At 44.7% G+C, this 19819-nt stretch overlaps 1 protein-coding gene across 4 annotated transcripts in view; it reads left to right on the forward strand.

The window, feature by feature from the left end:
* Nucleotides 1-19819, forward strand: part of rttn (rotatin) — a 58773-nt gene that overhangs the window by 32050 nt on the left and 6904 nt on the right. For 2 of the 4 annotated variants that reach the window (XM_029697642.1, XM_029697650.1), the window contains exons 27-44: nucleotides 5816-6003; nucleotides 7109-7328; nucleotides 8482-8610; nucleotides 9751-9861; nucleotides 10481-10639; nucleotides 10918-10995; nucleotides 11357-11546; nucleotides 11776-11870; nucleotides 12899-12992; nucleotides 13292-13493; nucleotides 13662-13749; nucleotides 14048-14198; nucleotides 14582-14719; nucleotides 15125-15330; nucleotides 15668-15773; nucleotides 16671-16762; nucleotides 16956-17033; nucleotides 17458-17584. In XM_029697642.1, the coding sequence (XP_029553502.1) occupies nucleotides 5816-6003; nucleotides 7109-7328; nucleotides 8482-8610; nucleotides 9751-9861; nucleotides 10481-10639; nucleotides 10918-10995; nucleotides 11357-11546; nucleotides 11776-11870; nucleotides 12899-12992; nucleotides 13292-13493; nucleotides 13662-13749; nucleotides 14048-14198; nucleotides 14582-14719; nucleotides 15125-15330; nucleotides 15668-15773; nucleotides 16671-16762; nucleotides 16956-17033; nucleotides 17458-17584 (2452 nt within the window). The remainder of the gene's footprint in view (nucleotides 1-5815; nucleotides 6004-7108; nucleotides 7329-8481; nucleotides 8611-9750; nucleotides 9862-10480; nucleotides 10640-10917; nucleotides 10996-11356; nucleotides 11547-11775; nucleotides 11871-12898; nucleotides 12993-13291; nucleotides 13494-13661; nucleotides 13750-14047; nucleotides 14199-14581; nucleotides 14720-15124; nucleotides 15331-15667; nucleotides 15774-16670; nucleotides 16763-16955; nucleotides 17034-17457; nucleotides 17585-19819) is intronic. The other 2 variants (XM_029697658.1, XM_029697666.1) reach the window with 2 other exon arrangements.

Raw genomic sequence — 19819 nt, forward strand, 5'->3', positions numbered from 1 at the left:
ACCCCAAACAGCAAGCAATGCAGATTTAGAAGCACGGGGGCTAGGAAAAACTCCCTAGAAAGGCAGGAACATGGGAAGAAACGTAGAGAGGAACAAGGCTCTGGGGAGTGGTCAGTCCTCTTCTGGCTGTGCCGGGTGGAGATTATAAGAGTACATGGCTATTAAGGCCAGATTGTCTGAACATCTTGAAAAACATTCATAGTTGACCAGCAGGGTCAAATAATAATCAGTGTTTCTAGAGGTTACAACAGTTCAGTACCTCAGGAATACATGTCAGTTGGCTTTTCATGGTTAGCATTCAGAGGTCGAGAAAGCAGGTGTGGGGGAGAGAGAGAGTCGGGAACAGCAGGTCCAGGACAAGGTAGCAAGTCCAGTGAATAGTTCAGGGTTATATAGCCGCAGGCAGAACAGTTGAAACTGGAGCAGCAGCACGACCAGGTGGACTGGGTACAGCCAGGTTGTCCTGAGTCATGGTCCTCTGGGAGGGAGAGAGAATTAGAGGGAGCATACTTAAATGTACACAGGACACCAGATAAGACAGGAGAATTACACCAGATATAACAGACTGACCGTAGCCCCCTGGCACATAGCCTCCAGTATGCTGCAATCGTCTGAGACGGGGGACACTGTGACAGGACCGAGGGGGGACACACTGTGACAGGGCCAACCAGGCAGGATATAACCCAACACACTTTGCCAAAGCACAGCCCCCATACCACTAGAGGGATATCAACAGACCACCAACTTACTACCCTGAGACAAGGCTGCGTATAGCCCACAAAGATCTCCTCCACCGCATGAGCCCAAGAACACAATCTTCAGTAAGGCAGTAACCTCATCAGTGATGCTTGCTTGTAGAAGCCTATGTATGGCTGTGCAATGACACAGCCTTGTTTAGTGAATTTTGCAGACAAAACGCTGTTATTTCCCGAGACATTATCACAATCAAGATTAGGGTTGCAAAGGGTTGGACATTTTTTGGTAAATTTCCCAATTTTTGCGGGGAAATCTTCATTGGTAAGTTAAGCCCTGGAATTCGGGGAATATTGTTTAAATTCATCAAAAAAGCTAGCTTATAACTTATAATGGTGAACCTTTTTTTGTGGGATACACATAAGGCAATTCTAGGTCTTGTGGCATATTTTGGTTAAACTATCCCCAATTCAATGGAATTGCAACCCTCTGCATGCACAGTGCATTCTTCCATCACATGTACAGCTGATTCTCAAGATCTTGCACACTAATGAGATGCTATTGAGCCCACACTACTGCAATGTCTGAGCCAAGGACTACATGCTTTCTGGTAAGTTTTGATTACAATACTGGGTGGGGTGAATACATTTTGTATGACATGCGTGATTTTTTGTTAACTAGTAAATAGTAGCCTACAGCAAAGTGTTTTTAAATCATTTCTAACTTAACAATTTCTGCTAGTTCATTTTTGCTGCCATGTGGGTTTTAGCTTGCGCCTGCTAACTGAAGAGTGTTAATTCACCTGTTTCCATACATGTTTCATTTTAGAACATTTATCTTACAAAGGAGTTGTTTAATCTAATTGCTTAACTATTTATCTCTACATGGAATTGTATTTGTTTTTTTTAACTCATTTAAAAAAAATCTTTACAGGAAAATGCCACGGGAACTATCTGATGTGTGGAGACATTTCACTGCAGCTAATGTAGAAGGAAAAGCTGTGTACATTTGCAAATACTGTGCCAAATCATACGAGAAGAATGCAACAAAGATGCAGAATCATCTGGCCAAGTGCATAAAGTTTGCCCCACACTCACAACAAGCAACCTCTGACAAAAGTCCCTCTACTTCTATTCAAGGTGAAAATGATGACAGACACCTTATTGATAGCAACAGCTCATGGTCCTCCTGGAATCAGATGTTTTTTTTTACTCAATGGAGGAACGTAGTCAGAGAAATGCTGATGAATGTCTTGCTCGAGCTGTGTATGGAACTGGTTCACCGCTGATGCTCACAGGCAATATGTATTGGAAGAGATTTCTGAATGTTCTTCGCCCAGCATACACCCCTCCAACCAGACATGCTTTATGTACTCATTTGCTGGATGCAGAGTTCAAGTGAAGGTCAAGCAAATCATAGAGAAAGCATACTGTATTGCAATCATCTCTGATGGGTGGTCGAATGTTCATGGGCAAGGAATAATTAACTACATCATCTCCACCCCACAACCAGTATTCTACAAGAGCAGATACAAGGGACAACAGACACACCGGTCTCTTCATTGCAGATGAGCTGAAGGCAGTCATCAATGACCTTGGACCACAGAAGGCATTTGCACTAGTGACAGACAATGCTGTGAACATGAAGGCTGCTTGGTTTAAAGTGGAGGAGTCCTACCCTCACATCACACCCATTGGCTGTGCTGCTCATGCATTAAATCTGCTCCTCAAGGACATCATGGCACTGAAAACAATGGATACACTACAAGAGAGCCAGGGAAATGGTTAGGTATGTGAAGGGTCATCAAGTTAAGGCAGCAATCTACCTCACCAAGCAAAGTGAGAAGAATAAGAGCATTGAAGCTGTCCATCAACATCCTTGGGGTGGTGTTGTCATGTTTGACAGTCTTCTGGAGGGGAAGGAGTCTCTCCAAGAAATGGCCATATCACAGTCCGCCGATATGGACAGCCCCATCAAGAGGGTCCTCCTGGATGATGTATTTTGGGAGAGAGTGGTAAGCAGCCTAAAACTCTTGAAACCTATAGCAGTAGCCATTGCACGGATTAAGGGAGACAATGCCATCCTGTCTGATGTTCAGACTGCTTGCAGATATAAGTTAAGAAATCCGCCCACTTCACTGTTGCTCCAAGCAGAGGAAACTGCAGTTCTGAAATACATCAAAAAGCGTGACGACTTCTGCCTGAAGCCCATACACACCGCAGCGTACATGTTGGACCCCAAGTATGCTGGCAAGAGCATCCTGTCTGGTGCCGAGATCAACAAGGCCTATGGTGTCATCACTACTGTGTCTCGCCACCTTGGCCTGGATGAGGGCAAGGTTCTTGGCAGTCTGGCAAAGTACACTTCCAAGCAAGGGCTTTTGGGTGGAGATGCAATATGGCAGTCGTGGCAACATGAGATATATATATATATATATCTCATCAGCCACCTGGTGGAAGGGACTTTGTGAATCTGAGGCTCTTTCCCCTGTTGCCTCCATCATCCTCCAAATCCCACCAACATCAGCCACCTCAGCGCAACTGGTCCTTGTTTGGGAACACACACACCAAAGCACGCAACAGGCTGACCAATACAAGGGTTGAGAAATTGGTGGCCATCCGGGCAAATTTTAGGCTATTTGAGCCTGACAACAAGCCATCCTCAACAAGGTTGGAAAGTGACAGTGAAGATGAGGCCTCAGAGTCTGATGTTCAAGAGGTGGACATTGAGGAAGTCCAGGGTGAAGACATGGAAGCCTGAGAGGAAGACAACCAAAGCTTAGTTTCTAGACTATCATTTTACAGATGTATGTTGAAAACGTTTTTGGGAGATGCGATGGATCATTCAATATTCCCTTTTGTTGTTCAGTGAAATCATCCCTTGTGAAGAGTCAACTCATTTAATTAAAGTTCAATTCGTAACAATTTAAAAAAAATGATTTATATTGGAAGGATTTAATCATTTCCAATTATGTTTACTTATGTTAAGGTAAAAGGTTTATGTTTCTGTCTCCATATGATATGGTAAATGTATGCAATGCAAAAAACATCTTCATTTTAAATGTTATAAATTCCCATATATTCCCTGTTAATTCCCACGGAAAGTTTCCACCTCTGAATATTCCCCAAAATGTGCAACCCTAATCAAGACGCACTTATTTTATAGCAAATCACATGATGTAATATAACAGAATAAAATAGAACTGAATATTTTTCCTAATAAAGTTGCCAGTGTGAAGGGATGCGCATCTTGCACATCTGGAAAAAAAAATCTGAAAGCGTGCTAATTTGAAACAGGGCTTAGTTTGGCGCGTTTTAAAGAAAAAATGTTCAGTGTTACAAACCAAAATCTTCCTTCCTGTTCTTTGGCTTTTTCTAAATGGATGAACAATTCTACATTGAACACTGCATGCTGATGAATTACGGCCACGACATACAGTACCAGTAAAACGTTTGGGGACACCTACTCATGGGTTTTTCTTTCTTTCTACATTGTAGAATAATAGTGAAGACATCAAAACTATGAAATAACACACATGGAATCATGTAGTAACCACAAAAGTGTTGAACAAATCAAAATATATTTTAGATTCTTAAAAGTAGCCACCCTTTGGCTTGATGACAGCTTTGCACACTCTTGATTCCATGTGTTATTTCATAGTTTTGATGTCTTCACTATTATTCTACAATGTAGAAAATAGTAAAAATAAAAACAAAACCTGGAATGAGTACATGTCCAAACTTTTGACTCGTACTATACGTTTTGTAAGTAAGGCTTAATGATTCTGATGGAAGTACTCTTTGTCTTTATCAAACTGTTTTTGGATATTTTCAGAGTGGAGCCTGTGTATGTTTAGAGGGGTTATAGCCTAGGATAACAAATTATAAATGGCACTAGTAGTTTGCAAAGTATCCTATGCGGTAGAATAGACGGGACCCAATTATTTCAAAACTGCAGTTCGTTGTTGGAACACATGTTTCCCTACTTCAATTAACTAGTCGATTTAGAATCTATGATAAAGTTGTTGGCATTTGGCAAGGCATGTAGCTTGTGTATCCCATCATTTATTTCTGTAGGCCTAATGGGAGCTTGTGTGCAAACGCAGCATGCGTCTCTAGAGGGAGCGGTCGGAACACAATTGAGTGAGTGAGACACAGAGGGGAAAGGGAATTTAGTGAGAAGAACTGTGTGATGCTTGCCTTGGTAAATGTGTTTTGTTGTGTCCTGCAAATGCCCATGTACTAATGGAACACTAGAGTCAAAGCAAATGAACGTTTTCCAAGACACAATTTCATTTTTTGGGGGGACAAGCCCCAAAGCACATTTCTCCAAATTCTTTTAGTATTTTTTTATTTAAAAAATTATATACTTTATTCTGCACTTATCACCATGAAACTCAATGAGAAAAGGATACATATTCATTTTGAATACCTTAATTATACCCAACAAATATATAAATGCAACATTCAACAATTACATTTTTTTTACTGAGTTAGTTTGTACTGTAAATGGAAATCAGTCAATTGAAATAAATTCATTAGGCCCTCACATGACTGGGCAGGGCCGCAGCTATGGGTGGGTGGCTTATGGTAGAGAAATTACCATTCAATTCTCTGGCAACAGCTCTGTTTGACATTCCTGCAGTCAGCATGCCAATTGCACGCTCCTTCAAATCTTGAGACATCTGTGGCATTGTGTTTGACAAAACTGCAAATTGTAGAGTGGCCTTTTATTGTCAGCAGCACAAGGTGCACCTGTGTAATGATCCTGCTGTTTAATCAGCTTCTTGATATGCCACACCTGTCAGGTGAATGGATTATCTTGGCAAAGGAAAAATGCTCACTAACAGGGATGTAAACAAATTTGTGCACAAAATTTGAGAGAAATAATATTTTTGTGCATATGGAACATTTCTGGGATCTTTATTTCAGCTCCTGAAACATGGGACCAACACTTTACATGTTGCCTTTATATTTTTGTTCACTGTAGTTTAGATTGTAGTTAGTTGTGTCGTTTATAATGTGTGAGGAGTTGTATACAAGTTGAGCTTTCTTGGATGAAGTAGTGAGACGCACACAGTTCAACCTGCAGCATTACCTGCGTGTGTATGTATTCCATGCAGGAGACCAACTCACTACTGGACCTGCTGCTCGGCGAGGAGTCTCAGACACACACTCTGACACACACTGTGAGTCAGAGAGAGACGGAGGAACTAGTAGAACTGAGGGCCCAGATCAACCAGAGACTACAGAGAGAACTGACAGGGTTCATCAACACATTACTGCACCGCCTCACACACAGCACCGACAGGTACAGTAGAAACACACACTCCCTCTCTCTCTTTTCCTCTCTAACTGATAAGGCTTCCACCTCCAATTGCCAGCCTCTGTACCTCTGGTGTTTATTTGTTAGAGTATGGAGTCATTTGTATGCAAAGCGTGTACCGTATCGCTCAAGAAAACTGCCTGTAGGCATTTTTTACTTAACACACACTCACATGCAGTACACACACACGCTGAACAACAGCTACAACACAGAGCTACAAATGTGACTAAGACAAACAGGGTAGGCATCTCCCCCACAGTTATTAGTTTTCTAGTGTATTTGACAGAAAAAATTGTCTTTGTGATGACTGCTGGTTTAACTGTTGTATAGAAATAGCTCATTGTAGCGTGGTGAGCTATACTGATAAATGATTACACAAGTGTGTTTTATCACATTGCTATTAAACTACTGTACTCTTCTCATCTTCCTTAGTCAGAAGTGCCTAGGGCCATGGAAGCAGCACCGATGACTTCTCACCGCTAGCTAGCGAGCTTCCCCTGACAGTAGAATATTTACTGTGTCCCTATGAATAAAATGATAATTTTTTGCCTTTTGGTGTGTGTGCGAGAATGTACACGTACGTAGTATTATTCACACTGCCTGTGGAGCTTGATTAATGTTTAATACCATGAAATTATAGAAGAGGCTGAACAAAGCTTATAACTGCAGTCGGGTGCATTTTTTATGTTCTGTGTAGTGATATTCATATCCGTATCCATGAGGCTAAGATCAAGCATTTCGCTACACTCGCAATAACGTCTGCTAACCATGTGTGTGTGACTAATAACATTTGATTTGATTTTACTTTCAGTAGAAGGAGCTTGACGTTTTCTTTGATGTTAGTTGTTGGTTATTGATGGCAATATTTGTCTCTGCCCACCTTCCTCTATCACACCATCTTCCTCCCATTTACTTTCACTCCTCTTTCCTTCTTTCTTTGTCTGTTTTACCCCCTCTACTCCTCTTTTTACTCATCTCCTCTCCCTCCCTCCCTGCGTCTCCTCTCCCTCCTTCCCTGCGTCTCCTCTCCCTCCTTCCCTGCGTCTCCTCTCTCTCACCCTGCATCTCCTCTCTCTCTCTCCCCCAACAGGTTTTGCTTGGCGCTGGCAGGGCCCTTCGAGAGCCAGCTGGCAGTGCGGTTTCTCCGGTGCCTGCGGGTGTCAGACACCCCACGCTTCTACGGCCTCCCGAGTCTGGAGAGGAATCTGCTGGGCATGGTCAGCCTCACGGCCCAGCCCGGCTGGAGCTCACACTGTCCCACCATGGAGCCCCAGTCTCTCTGCACCAAGTACCTCAGTGGACTGCTGGAGGTGTGTGTGATGTGCTCTCTTCTCTCCTAGCAGCTTGGGCCAGAAGGAGTCTGTGGCCTCCACAAATTAGTCAAAGTGAAAATTACCTGTGAAATGAGTTATTTGTAGTGAAATATCAGCCCTCTAGAAATTATGAGGAAGAAAATACCTTTGTAATTAATTAAATCCAACTACAACCTGCTCCTGAACATGAATAAATTTACAGACTACAACACGGTAAATTGTTGATGAGAAATCATCCCAGCTGGTTCCATCTGGTTCTACCCATAACCAAGAACAGCAAAGCACTGTCCTGTTCAGATAAGCAGAGTAGTGGTCAGTGTAGCTTAGTTCAACATGAGAACACACAGCACGGCACAACCTAGTTTGGCATTGCCTGAGACAGTCTAAAAAAACAGCACAGCTCACAACAGCCTTAGTATGGTCCAGTACAACCTAACCTGACACAGATGATTCAAAGTTTTGGCCTCTCACCCGTCTCCCCCACCCCACACCTGTGTTTCCCTCACCCTTAACTCCCCCATACCTCACCCCCTGTCTCTCCTAGTGCTCTATGGCCCGTAGGGTGCTTTTCATCTGGCCTTGGCCTCTCTCACTCACCTCTCTGTTTGCAGGCTAATCAAAGCTAAGGTCCCAGCTGCATTTAACACTCATTTAGATGCACTGAATAAAACCTTTGAATTAATGAACACAGACTGTTGATTGCATCACTGGCCTCAGTGCCCTGTTCCCTTCTAGTCCCGAGCAGGGTTTGGGGCATGAGTAAAAATTACAATTGGAATTTCGGTTTACTTACTGATTTGACTTAATTAGTAATACTGTTGAGATATTGTTGTCCTTCCCCTAGCATCGGCTCTGAATGGGTTTCGTATTGGGCAGGGCTCTACAGTGCGACCATATTATCCGCATACAGTATGTGCTTAAATATTTTGCTGTGCAACTTGGAATTCTTATTTAGGACCACCAGTGCATGTATAAAAATGAAAGATTCTAGCTTTATTACAAAAATATTTAGCCTTGTGCTCCTAAATTACGATGTGTGTGCCTAGATTTCTCAATTTAAGCGCACACGTGCCCCTTTTTAAAAAAAGCTCAACGTAGAACCCGGTTGGGAATGAGTAGTTGTTATGTTGACCCTTGTGTCATCCTCTAGGTGATCTCGTCGTTCTACGTGGAGTGGGGGGGTAACTCCATGTCCTTCATGGGGAAAGGAGTCACCAAGAATGCTGTCATCTGTCTGCTTCACTTGTCCCATGAGATGATGGCCCAGAACAAGGACAAGGTCAGCAACCAAGCCAGAACTGCACTGATTGCCTTTCTACACTAAAGGCAAAGAAGATTTTTAATTGTGAAATGTATACTGAACAAAAATATAAACGCGACATGCAACAATTTAAAAGATTTTACTGAGTTACAGTTCATAGAAGGAAATCAGTCAATTCAAATAAATAAATTAGACCCTAATTTATGGATTTCACATTACATTTACATTTTAGTCATTTAGCAGACGCTCTTATCCAGAGCGACTTACAGTAGTGAATGCATACATTTCATACATTTTTTTCTCCATACTGGTCCCCCGTGGGAATTGAACCCACAACCCTGGTGTTGCAAACACCATGCTCTACCAACTGAGCCACACGGGACCACATGACTGGGCAATGGGCGCAGCCATGGGTGGGCCTGGGAGATCATAGGCTCAACCACTTGGGAGTCAGGCCCATCCACTGGGGAGCCAGGCCCAGCTAATCAGAATTAGGTTTTCCACACAAAAGGGCTTTATTAGATAGAAATATTCTTAAGCCGATCCCGCAGGTGAAGAAGCCAGATGTGTAGTCCTGGGCTGTCATGGTTACGTGTGGTCTGCGGTTGTGAGGTTGGTTGGACGTACTGCCAAATTCTCTAAAATGTCATTGGAGGCGGCTTGTGATAGAGAAATTAACTTTCAATTCTCTGTCAACAGCTCTGTTGGACATTCCTGCAGTCAGCATGCCAATTGCACACTCCCTCAAAACTTGAGACATCTGTGACGTTGTCTGACAAAACTGCACATTTTAGTGGCCTTTTATTGTCCCCAGCACCAGGTGCACCTGTGTAAGGTGGATGGATTACCTGTCAGGTGGATGGATTATCTTGGCAAAGCAGAAATGCTCACTATCAGGGATATAAATAAATTTGTGCACAACATTTTAGAGAAATAAGCTTTTTGTGCGTATGGAAAATCTCTGGGATCTTTTATGCCAGCTCCTGAAACATGGGACCAAGATTTTGCATGTTGTGTTTATATTTTTGATTAGTATAGTAGTAGAGTCAATGTGTTAATGTGTGCTTCCTGCATGGAGATGTTTCTCCTTTTGTTTGTGCATCAGTCTGGATTTCTGGAGATATGACTATTCTCTGTTTTTTTGTTTATCTATTTCAGGACTTCATTTCCCAGTGGTCTTTGGGTCAGGAGGTGGGGTCTGATGACCCCAGTGGGTCACAGCTGGGTCTAGCCTGGCTCATACCTCTGTGGGTGGACAGAGACCCGGAGGTAACACACACACACACACACACACACACTAAATGACTGTCAACTTGTATAAGAACAAGCAAGAAAAATAAAATGTGAGAGTAAGAAGTACAAGTTATTATTTCATGGAGACAGTTTGTCAAATTCCGTCTGGAGTTGTGGAGAGACATTCAGGCAAAAGTTCGTATTGCTTCTCTCTGCTCCAAAGTTTCTGTTATTAACTCCTACGCTTGAGTTCACAAGCACTGACAGTGAAAAGCAAAGGGCATTTTCTTCTTTCTCCATCTGTAAGTTCTCTCTATAAGTAAATGTGAAAAAACTCCCTTGACAAGTAGGATCTTTTTCTATGGATCACAGCAAATGCCAGAGTGACAGTGAAAATAACCAAGACATTTCTGGAACAGTGTCTTTGTGACTTTGGGGACACCAGGGGTGTCAGACAGGTACCTTTTTTATCTATCTGCTGTTGTATTCATACCCAAACCCTTGGCTCTCTGTCTTTTTCTCTCTCTGTCTTTTCCTTTCTCTCTCCTCGCTCTCCGCTTTTCCCTTCCCTCCACTCTTTTAACCCTCCCCTCCTCTCTCACACCCCTCTCCCCCCCTGCTGCCCTATCCCACTTTCCTTCCATCCCCTCTCCAGGTGAGGTTTGCCAGCCTGGGTGTGGGCTCTGCCCTGTCTTCTGTGCCCAGTGGATGCCAGTCTCTGAGTAGCAGCTGTCAGAATATCAGTGGAGGTCTGTGGGGAACCCTGCTCAACATCCTCCTGGACCAGCAAGAGAGCACCATGGTCCGCAGAGAGGTACTGGACACCTACACCTGTTCGCTAACCACTAAGCCATAGACAGAGTTTGGGCATTGTGGTTTAAAGCAGAATGCATAATAATGCTCTGCCACCACGGCAGCCATGGTGGCATATTGACCAATAACAGTTCCAGACAATGCATTTGTAAAACAGAGATTAGGACAACTTTACTCCATCAACAAGTTTAAAGTAAAGTCCTTGCAGTACCAGCTAAGTACATCTAGATGGCAGTGTTGTTGATGTTCTCGACTCATCCTCTCTGTGTGTTTCTCAAGGCGGTGTTTATCCTCCAGAACCTACTGGTGATGCCCATGCCTGCCACAGCTGACCAGGTCACCGACTCTACCTGGCAGGTCAGTGGCATTTGGTTATGTTTTGTTGTGGTATGTTGTCTTAGTTATCCTGGTATTGACATACTGTAGGTTAATTCATGGGCTCCCAAGTGGTGCTGCGGTCTAAGGCACTGCATCTCAGTGCTAGAATATCACTACAGACCCTGGTTCGATTCCTGGCTGTATCACTTGGGGCCGTAATTGGGAGTCCCATAGGGTGGCGCACAATTGACCCAGCGTCATCCGGGTTTGGCCGGGGTAGGCAGTCATTTTAAAGAAGAATTTGTTCTTAACTGACTTGCCTAGTTAAATAAAAAAAATCTAGTTACATAGTAATTACCATGTTTTCATCTCTCCCTCTCTCTCCTCCCTCTCTCCGTAGAGTCCGTGTGTCCATGATGAGTCTTCAGGTGTATGTCTGGTGGGTCTCCAAGCCCTACAGGCTCTGCTCTACCACTGTCAGTTCTTCCAGCACACTGCCCTCATGGCCACAGCCTGCTACAGAGGCAGGTACACCTTCGACCTGAAACCCTCAGCCAGGGACCCCGGCCCACAGGACAGCACCACTGAAGGTCCTGGGACTGCACCTGTCCATTCCTCTGTCAATCTGTCTAGACATTAGGTTGTTCAATCAGTGATTCAGTTATGTGTCTGTAGTTCAGAGTAAATCTGAAATCAAGTGTTATTGTGGTAAACAGGCAAAGTATTTTCTTTATTTATCAGGGAATTGGCCTGTAGCCTTTTTTTTCTTCCCTTGCGTGATGTTGTTTGTGATGATGCCCTCCCTGTCTTTCTGTTTAGATGCGGATGACTCCCTGAGGTTGTGGAGACCTCCTAACCGAGTCCCAGTGAATCCTAGCAGGGCCTCTGGCTCCCTGTCCACCTCCAGCACTCTGGTAAGTAAAGTACTGCAGGTCTGGTGGCTCAAGGCCCATTCATAGACTGTAATCCGAGTCAATGTGCGGGGGTACAGATTAGTTGAGGTTATTTGTACATGTAGGTAGGGGTGAAGTGACTATGGATAGATAATAAACAGTGACTAGCAGCTGTGTAAAAACAATGTAAATAGTCCAGGTGGCCATTTGATTAATTGTTTCGCTGTGTTATGGCTTGGGGGTAGAAGCTATTAAGGAGCCTTTTGGTACCGCTTGCCGTGCGGTAAGCAGAAAGAACAGTCTATGACTTGGGTGCCTGGAGTCTTTGACAACTTTTTGGGCCTTCCTCTGACACTGCCTGTGATGTACTTGTTGTGTTTGGGCCATGATAGTTTGTTGGTGATGTGGACACCAAGGCACTTGAAACTCTCGACCCGCTCCACTACAGCCCCGTCGATGTGAATGGGGGCCTGTTCGGCTGTCCTTTTCCTGTAGTCCACGATCACCTCCTTTGTCTTGCTCACATTGAAGGAGAGGTTGTTGTCCTGTCACCACAGTGCCAGGTCTCTGACCTCCTCCCTATAGGCTGTCTCATCATTGTCGGTGATCTGGCCTACCACTGTTGTGTCATCAGCAAATATAATGATGGTGTTGGAGTCGTGCTTGGCCACACAGTTGGGGGTGAACAAGGAGTAGAGGATGGGACTAAACACGCACCCCTGAGGGGCCCCCGTGTTGAGGATCAGCATGGCAGATGTGTTATTACCTACCCTTACCACCTGGGAGTGGCCCATCAGGAAGTCCAGGATCCAGTTGCAGAGGGAGGTGTTTAGTCCCAGGGTCCTTAGCTTAGTGATGAGCTTTGTGGGCACTATGGTGTTGAACGCTGAGCTGTAGTCAATGAACAGCATTCTCACATAGGTGTTCCTTCTGTCCAGGCGGGAAAGGGCAGTGTGGACGGCGAATGCGTCATCTGTGGATCTGTGATTTAAACACATTGTCTTATTGAAGTGTTTTTTTTTTTTTTGTGATTGTTTTGTCTTCAACAGATCATACCTGGAGGCTCAGGGCTTCAATCCCCTGTGCCCACCTCTCTCAACGCTACTGCACAAGATACACTCGCTAGCAGACTGATGGCTCAAGGTGTGTTTGTATATATAGTGTAGCTAAATGTGAACAGGTTTTATATACAGATCTCATGTAGCACCAAACCAATTAAGAGTCAGAGTTAAAGGAACCATCTCATGCACAGTTCTTCATATCAAGACCAACCATGACAAAGAATTTATATATACAGACTATGCCTCTACACACACCGATTTTTGGTATGGTACATGTTTCGACCCCTATCTGTCCCGTCCATCTTTGCTCCTCTTTCCTGTATTGTAGGTCAGTGACACAGACAGCAATGTTAATATCTGCTCCCCTATTTTACTCTGCAGGTCAGAGTGACACAGACACCATTGACTCTGTCCTCTCCCAGGACTCGAGACTGGCTGACCCCGCTGCTGACCCCACCTGTGTCATTGTGACCCCAGACCTTTTATCAGCACTCTGCGGCCTCCTGGCCAACCTGTTAGCCGTGCTACCGGAGTTCACCCTCTCATCCCTCACACACAGCCAGCTCTTCCAATCACTGGCCAGGTCAGAGGTCAAATAAACACTATCGCACTAGTCTCACTTTCCCAATTACTGGCCAAATCAGATACAGTCTTTGGAGCACTGGCCATCCACAATACAATTTACAGAGCTGAAATTGTCCTGTCTGAAGGGTTGGACTTAAACCCTGTTTCTGTTTCCTGTGTGTTCTAGTTTGGTGGACGCAGCAGCCATAGAGAGATGTCTGGGTGAGCTGAAGACTAACACACTACCAGGAGACCAGGAGGACATTAAACGGCAGGTAACTGGGTTACATCATTTAGTACCAATGAATGCTTCAACGTAAGATTCACGTTATCTCTATACAGCATGTTGTTGTAGTGAGAGCAGCACAGGTTGTGTAGGAGGGTTGAGGCCCATGAGAATCCTATACCCTGTGGTTGAGATGGTGGCAGATTGGAGAGGGATACAAAAGGGGTGATTTCATGCTTTCACTTGGTAGGAAATATTTTGTTTTCACATCTACCCACTGACTTTGCTCTACACTGCCTCAAGATGTGTGTACGTATCAATTTGTTTGTGTGTCTCTCGTCCCCCAGGTCCTGACCCTGCTCAAGTTCCTGTCCAGCTTCTCTAAGTTCCTGAAGTCATGTTTCATTCTGAGCTCAGATCTGATTGGTCAGATGGACTTCCTGAAACCGCTACTGGCCAATCTCTTCACTGTCCTCACACTTGATACCAAGGACTTGGGTAAGAATCTCGTGTTTGGGATAGGTATGATTCTCAACCTAACCATAGACACAACATATGTGTACTGTCACCATTGACTGGACATCATGGTTACAACCGCTATAATACCATTCTTATGGCAGGCAGCCTTACATGGCATTAGAAGTCAGGCCACTTTCCAGCTGGATGTATCATAATGAAGTGGTGTTCAGTGTTCCGTCATAATCTGAAGTCATAATTAAAAGTGTATAAGATCCCCAATGGAAGCTTGTAATAATCTATTCACACCTTTTGTTGGTATCTTGTTTAATGAAGGCCTCTTCAGCTTCTCAGCTCGTAGTCCGATCTCGTGTGTGTGTGTGTGTGTGTGTGTGTGTGTGTGTGTGTTTTTCTGGACCTCTCAGGCGATGGTACCCGTGGTGCTGTGTGTGTTTGCTGGACAGACGTGTTGATGCTTCTGGCTACTGTGGTGAGGCGGGATGGCTCTGCAGCCTACCAATCTCTCTCTGCTGCACTAGGGAGACGCTGGAACACATTCACAGGTATACACATACAGCTACTGACTGTGTGCCTGCATGTGTGTTGGACATATGCTAGGACCTCAGGGAGCATGCAGAACATCCATCGTTCCTCCTCATCATCTTCCTCTCTGTGTCTAATGGGGCTGCAGGGAAATCTGATGATCCCTGTGAAAGATTAATGCTGTGTGTGTATTTGTGATTGATTACATTGTGTGTTATGTAGACAGAAATGCCTGAGGCGTGAATGACTCACACTGTCTGTGTAAAGGGATTTGGTTTTACTGGGCTGCAGGATGTTGATTCATTCATATAAAAGTAAAATATCCACTAACCCATTTCATCTGTCTGTGTGTGTGTGTGTGTGTGTGTGTGCATACGCATCCAGTATGTGTGTTAATCTGCGTCTGTATCCGTGCCTACCTCCAGCCACGTTGTCAGTGTGTGTGCACCAGTCGTTCAGTGACCCTCACCTCCATGCTGCGGTACTACAGTTCCTGTGTGTCGTCCTGTCTGAGGAGGCCAAGAGACGACCCCTAGAGGTCACCACCCTGAACCCGGACGTCCAGCGGACCCCTCTGTCTGAGGCCCTGAACGGTGCCTCCGGTGGACAGCTCTGTGAACTATTGCTGGAGGTAACAGAACCTGACTCGCGTGCCCGAGCGCGCACACACTCACAAACACACTTTAATTGGTCTAAAGCAGGGGTAGGCAACCCTGCTTCTGGAGTGCAGCAGGCACTTCATGTTTTTGATTTAACCATCCTGGAAGACATGGTGTGTTGCATTTAGGCAATCACTGAACTGATCAATTAGCTGAGTTGGTCTGGTGTGGTGCCTAGTTGGAGCAAAGAACAGGGTTCCCTACCACTGGTCTAGAGCACTGGGATATTAGATGGGTTAACATGTTGTCAATACTCTGGAAGTGTTGGTCAGGTTTTGCATCACCTGTTGCATTGTTTTGTGTTGTCAGAGTTTTGAGAAGCGTGCGTTCCAGGACCCAGTGAAGAAGAAGACAGCTAAAGCCCTCATGGCTCTACTGGCCTGCAGTTCCACTGCTCAGAACCACGCTGCTACAGGTACTGGAACACACTGGTCAGAACCACACTGCTACAGGTACTGGAACACACTGGTCAGAACCACGCTGCTAAAGGTACTGGAACACACTGGTCAGAACCACGCTGCTAAAGGTACTGGAACACACTGGTCAGAACCACGCTGCTACAGGTACTGGAACACACTGGTCAGAACCACGCTGCTACAGGTACTGGAACACACTGGTCAGAACCACGCTGCTACAGGTACTGGAACACACTGCTCAGAACCACGCTGCTAAAGGTACTGGAACACACTGCTCAGAACCACGCTGCTAAAGGTACTGGAACACACTGCTCAGAACCACGCTGCTACAGGTACTGGAACACACTGCTCAGAACCACGCTGCTAAAGGTACTGGAACACAATGCTCAGAACCACGCTGCTAAAGGTACTTCAACACACTGCTCAGAACCACGCTGCTACAGGTACTGGAACACACTGGTCAGAACCACGCTGCTAAAGGTACTGGAACACACTGGTCAGAACCACGCTGCTAAAGGTACTGGAACACACTGGTCAGAACCACGCTGCTACAGGTACTGGAACACACTGGTCAGAACCACGCTGCTACAGGTACTGGAAAACACTGGTCAGAACCACGCTGCTAAAGGTACAGGAACACACTGGTCAGAACCACACTGCTAAAGGTACTGGAACACACTGGTCAGAACCACGCTGCTACAGGTACTGGAACACACTGCCCAGTAGAGCTCATTTACAGTAGGATGGGAGTAATGCTGTAGCCTCTACCAAGAGGTCTGTACTTTTATGCAACTTGAGGCAGTGAACAAACAAGCCCTGGTCCGGGTACTATACCCTAGGAGTTATTGTTGTTATGATTGACCGCTCTTTCTCACTGTCTCTGTGTATGTGTGTAGCTGGTTTGATTGACAGCTGTGTGGAGCAGATGAAACTGCTCCACAGCCACCTCCACATGGAGTCAGTCAGACCTGGCAGAGGAAGGAGGAAGGTGAGTCTTTACACACTAAACAACAGCATAACAACATGTTTTCATTGTCTCAGCCTTCAGATGATGTGTGCTGTGCTGGTATAGGCTATTGGGTGATCTTGTCTTGACTGAAAATGTGTCTAAGATGGAGACGGTGCTATCTGTTATTGGTTAGAGTGGATCATTTAACAAGTTGCATCTTCTCCCCCACCAGGAGGAGAGCTATATGAAGGAAATAAAGATGTCTCTGGAAATCCTCAGGAACAGTCTTTACCAGAACAGCCAATCCAAAGTGAGAACCCTGCCGTTTTAATCCGCTCCTGATAGGTTTTTAATGAAAGCCATTCTACTGGTGCTGACTGTGTCTGGAATGAGATTTGGCCCTAACGATTATGACTCTGAGGTCTGAGTGTTTTTATCCTCTTAAACGTCAATGTAGAATGATTGGCTATATTGGCTGCTCTAAATGTCATAGACAGTAATTGCAGCATCCACTCAGCAGTAGTTATATTGGGATGGGAAAGGCCCTTCATGTATTTCTTCATGTATTTGTGGACTTTATACTTTACATCCTTGTGTGTTTCTGTGTGCTTGGTTAGCAGAATGTGTTGACAATCACTTAACTTATGAGTGTGTTGTCCTGTCAATCAGCATGTGTTCATAATATTACATCTAGAGATTATCCAATCGGGTGGATATTGTGTGTTTCTCCTCAGGCTGTGGCCACTGACTGTCGATTGGCTGCTGTGCTGCACGCCCTTTGGCCTTGGTTCTTATTGGATGATGCTGCTATGGAGGCGGTCCTGGAACTGCTGTGTGTCTACACAGCCAACTGTACCACAGGTGTGTGTGTGGTGTTCAGTGCCTGGCCCGTGCCTTCCATTCCCCCAGTCTGTGGTCAGGGATCTGACTGAGTCATACACTCTCACACACACTGAGACCCATTGTCTCTCCTGAAGACCATTTAAACACACTTTGTTCCACTGTATAAGCCTAGCGCCAGCCACGAGCCTGCCAGCCACAATAGGAACACTGTCAGTGTGCTAGAGCAGGCTGCATTAAATCATTACTGTGAGTACAGTATTCTAGGCTGTGGACCAGCGAGGTATTCACAGGGGAATCGCAATGCATCACTATGTCTCCTGAGGCATTGATATTCTAGTCTGTGTGAGAGAGAAACAGAGGTATACTGTGAAACGCAGGCTACACAAGTTACAGCAAAATGGAGAAAGAAGCACTGTAAAGAGTAGAGGAAGTTTAGCTTTGATAAAGGGCTACAACTGTTTCCGTTCATGTTCTCTAAATATGGGTGTTTGTAGAGCGCCAGTTAGATTTACAAGCTAAGGGGTTAATATGGGTGTTTGTAGAGCGCCAGTTAGATTTACAAGCTAGGGGTTAATATGGGTGTTTGTAGAGCCCTAGTTAGATTTAGAAGCTAGGGGGTTAATATGGGTGTTTGTAGAGCCCTAGTTAGATTTAGAAGCTAGGGGGTTAATATGGGTGTTTGTAGAGCCCTAGTTAGATTTAGAAGCTAGGGGGTTATAATGGGTGTTTGTAGAGCCCTAGTTAGATTTAGAAGCTAGGGGGTTAATATGGGTGTTTGTAGAGCCCTAGTTAGATTTAGAAGCTAGGGGGTTAATATGGGTGTTTGTAGAGCCCTAGTTAGATTTAGAAGCTAGGGGGTTAATATGGGTGTTTGTAGTTAGATTTAGAAGCTAGGGGGTTAATATGGGTGTTTGTAGAGCCCTAGTTAGATTTAGAAGCTAGGGGGTTAATATGGGTGTTTGTAGAGCCCTAGTTAGATTTAGAAGCTAGGGGGTTAATATGGGTGTTTGTAGAGCCCTAGTTAGATTTAGAAGCTAGGGGCTTAATATGGGAGCCCTAGACCTAGACACTGCGTCTCTGAGGTCATGGAAAGTGAACCTTTGAGCAGAGTGTGACATATAATGTTTCTTTTGTACCTGTGATTGTCGCTGAGATGCCACCTTTGAAGTGTGTGTGTGTGTGTGTGTGTGTGTGTGTGTGTGTGTGTGTGTGTGTGTGTGTGTGTGTGTGTGTGTGTTTTGCTCTACGGCCACGCTTAAGCTCCCGCTGTGAAGCAATACCAATCAGTCATGTCGAGCCCAGCGTTTCCTAAAGGTTAGCCTAACAGCAGGTGTGTTCAGACTGCATGACGCCAGCCTTTAAATTACACCTACAATACTAGCTTTCACAGACTTCAAAACAATCTCAACACAGTATTCTCAAATTAATGAAGCCTGATTAAGAAAATTTTGAGTTGTGAATACTACACTATTTGAAAAAATGTACATGAATGTACAAAAATTTTAACGCAATATGTGACAATTTCAAATATTTGAATGAGTTACAGGTCATATAAGGAAATCAGTCAGTTTAAATACATAAATTAGGCACTGATCTATGGATTTCACATGACTGGGCAGGGGCGCAGCAATGGGTGGGCATAGGCCCACCCACTTGGGAGCCAGGCCCAGCTAATCAGAATTAGTTTTTCCCCACAAAAGAGCTTTATTACAGACACAAATACCCCTCAGCACCCCCTCAGACGATCTCTGCGGGTGAAGAAGCCAGATGTGGATGTCCCGGGCTGGCGTGGTTACACATGGTCTGCGGTTCTGAGGCTTTCCCAATTCTCTAAAACGATGTTGGAGACTGCTTATGGCAGCTAAATTAACTTTCAATTCTCTGGCAAAAGCTCTAGTGGACATTCCTGCAGTCATCATGCTAATTGCATGCTCCCTCAAAACTTGAGACATCTATGGCGTTGGGTGACAAAACTGAACATTTTAGTGGCCTTTTGTTGTCCCCAGCACAAGGTGCACCTGTGTATTGACCTTGCTGTTTAATCAGCTTATTGATATGCCACACTTGTCAGGTGGATGGATTATCTTGGCAAAGGAGAAATGCTCATTTATATGGCTCTTTTTACATCAGCAGATGTCACAAAGTGCTAATACAGAAACCCAGACTAAAACCCCAAACGGCAAGCAATGCAGATGTAGAAGCACAGTGGCTAGGAAAAACTCCCTTGAAAGGCAGGAACCTAGGATGAAACCT

Source organism: Salmo trutta, chromosome 2 (genome assembly GCF_901001165.1).
Source record: "Salmo trutta chromosome 2, fSalTru1.1, whole genome shotgun sequence".
NCBI lineage: Eukaryota > Metazoa > Chordata > Actinopteri > Salmoniformes > Salmonidae > Salmo > Salmo trutta.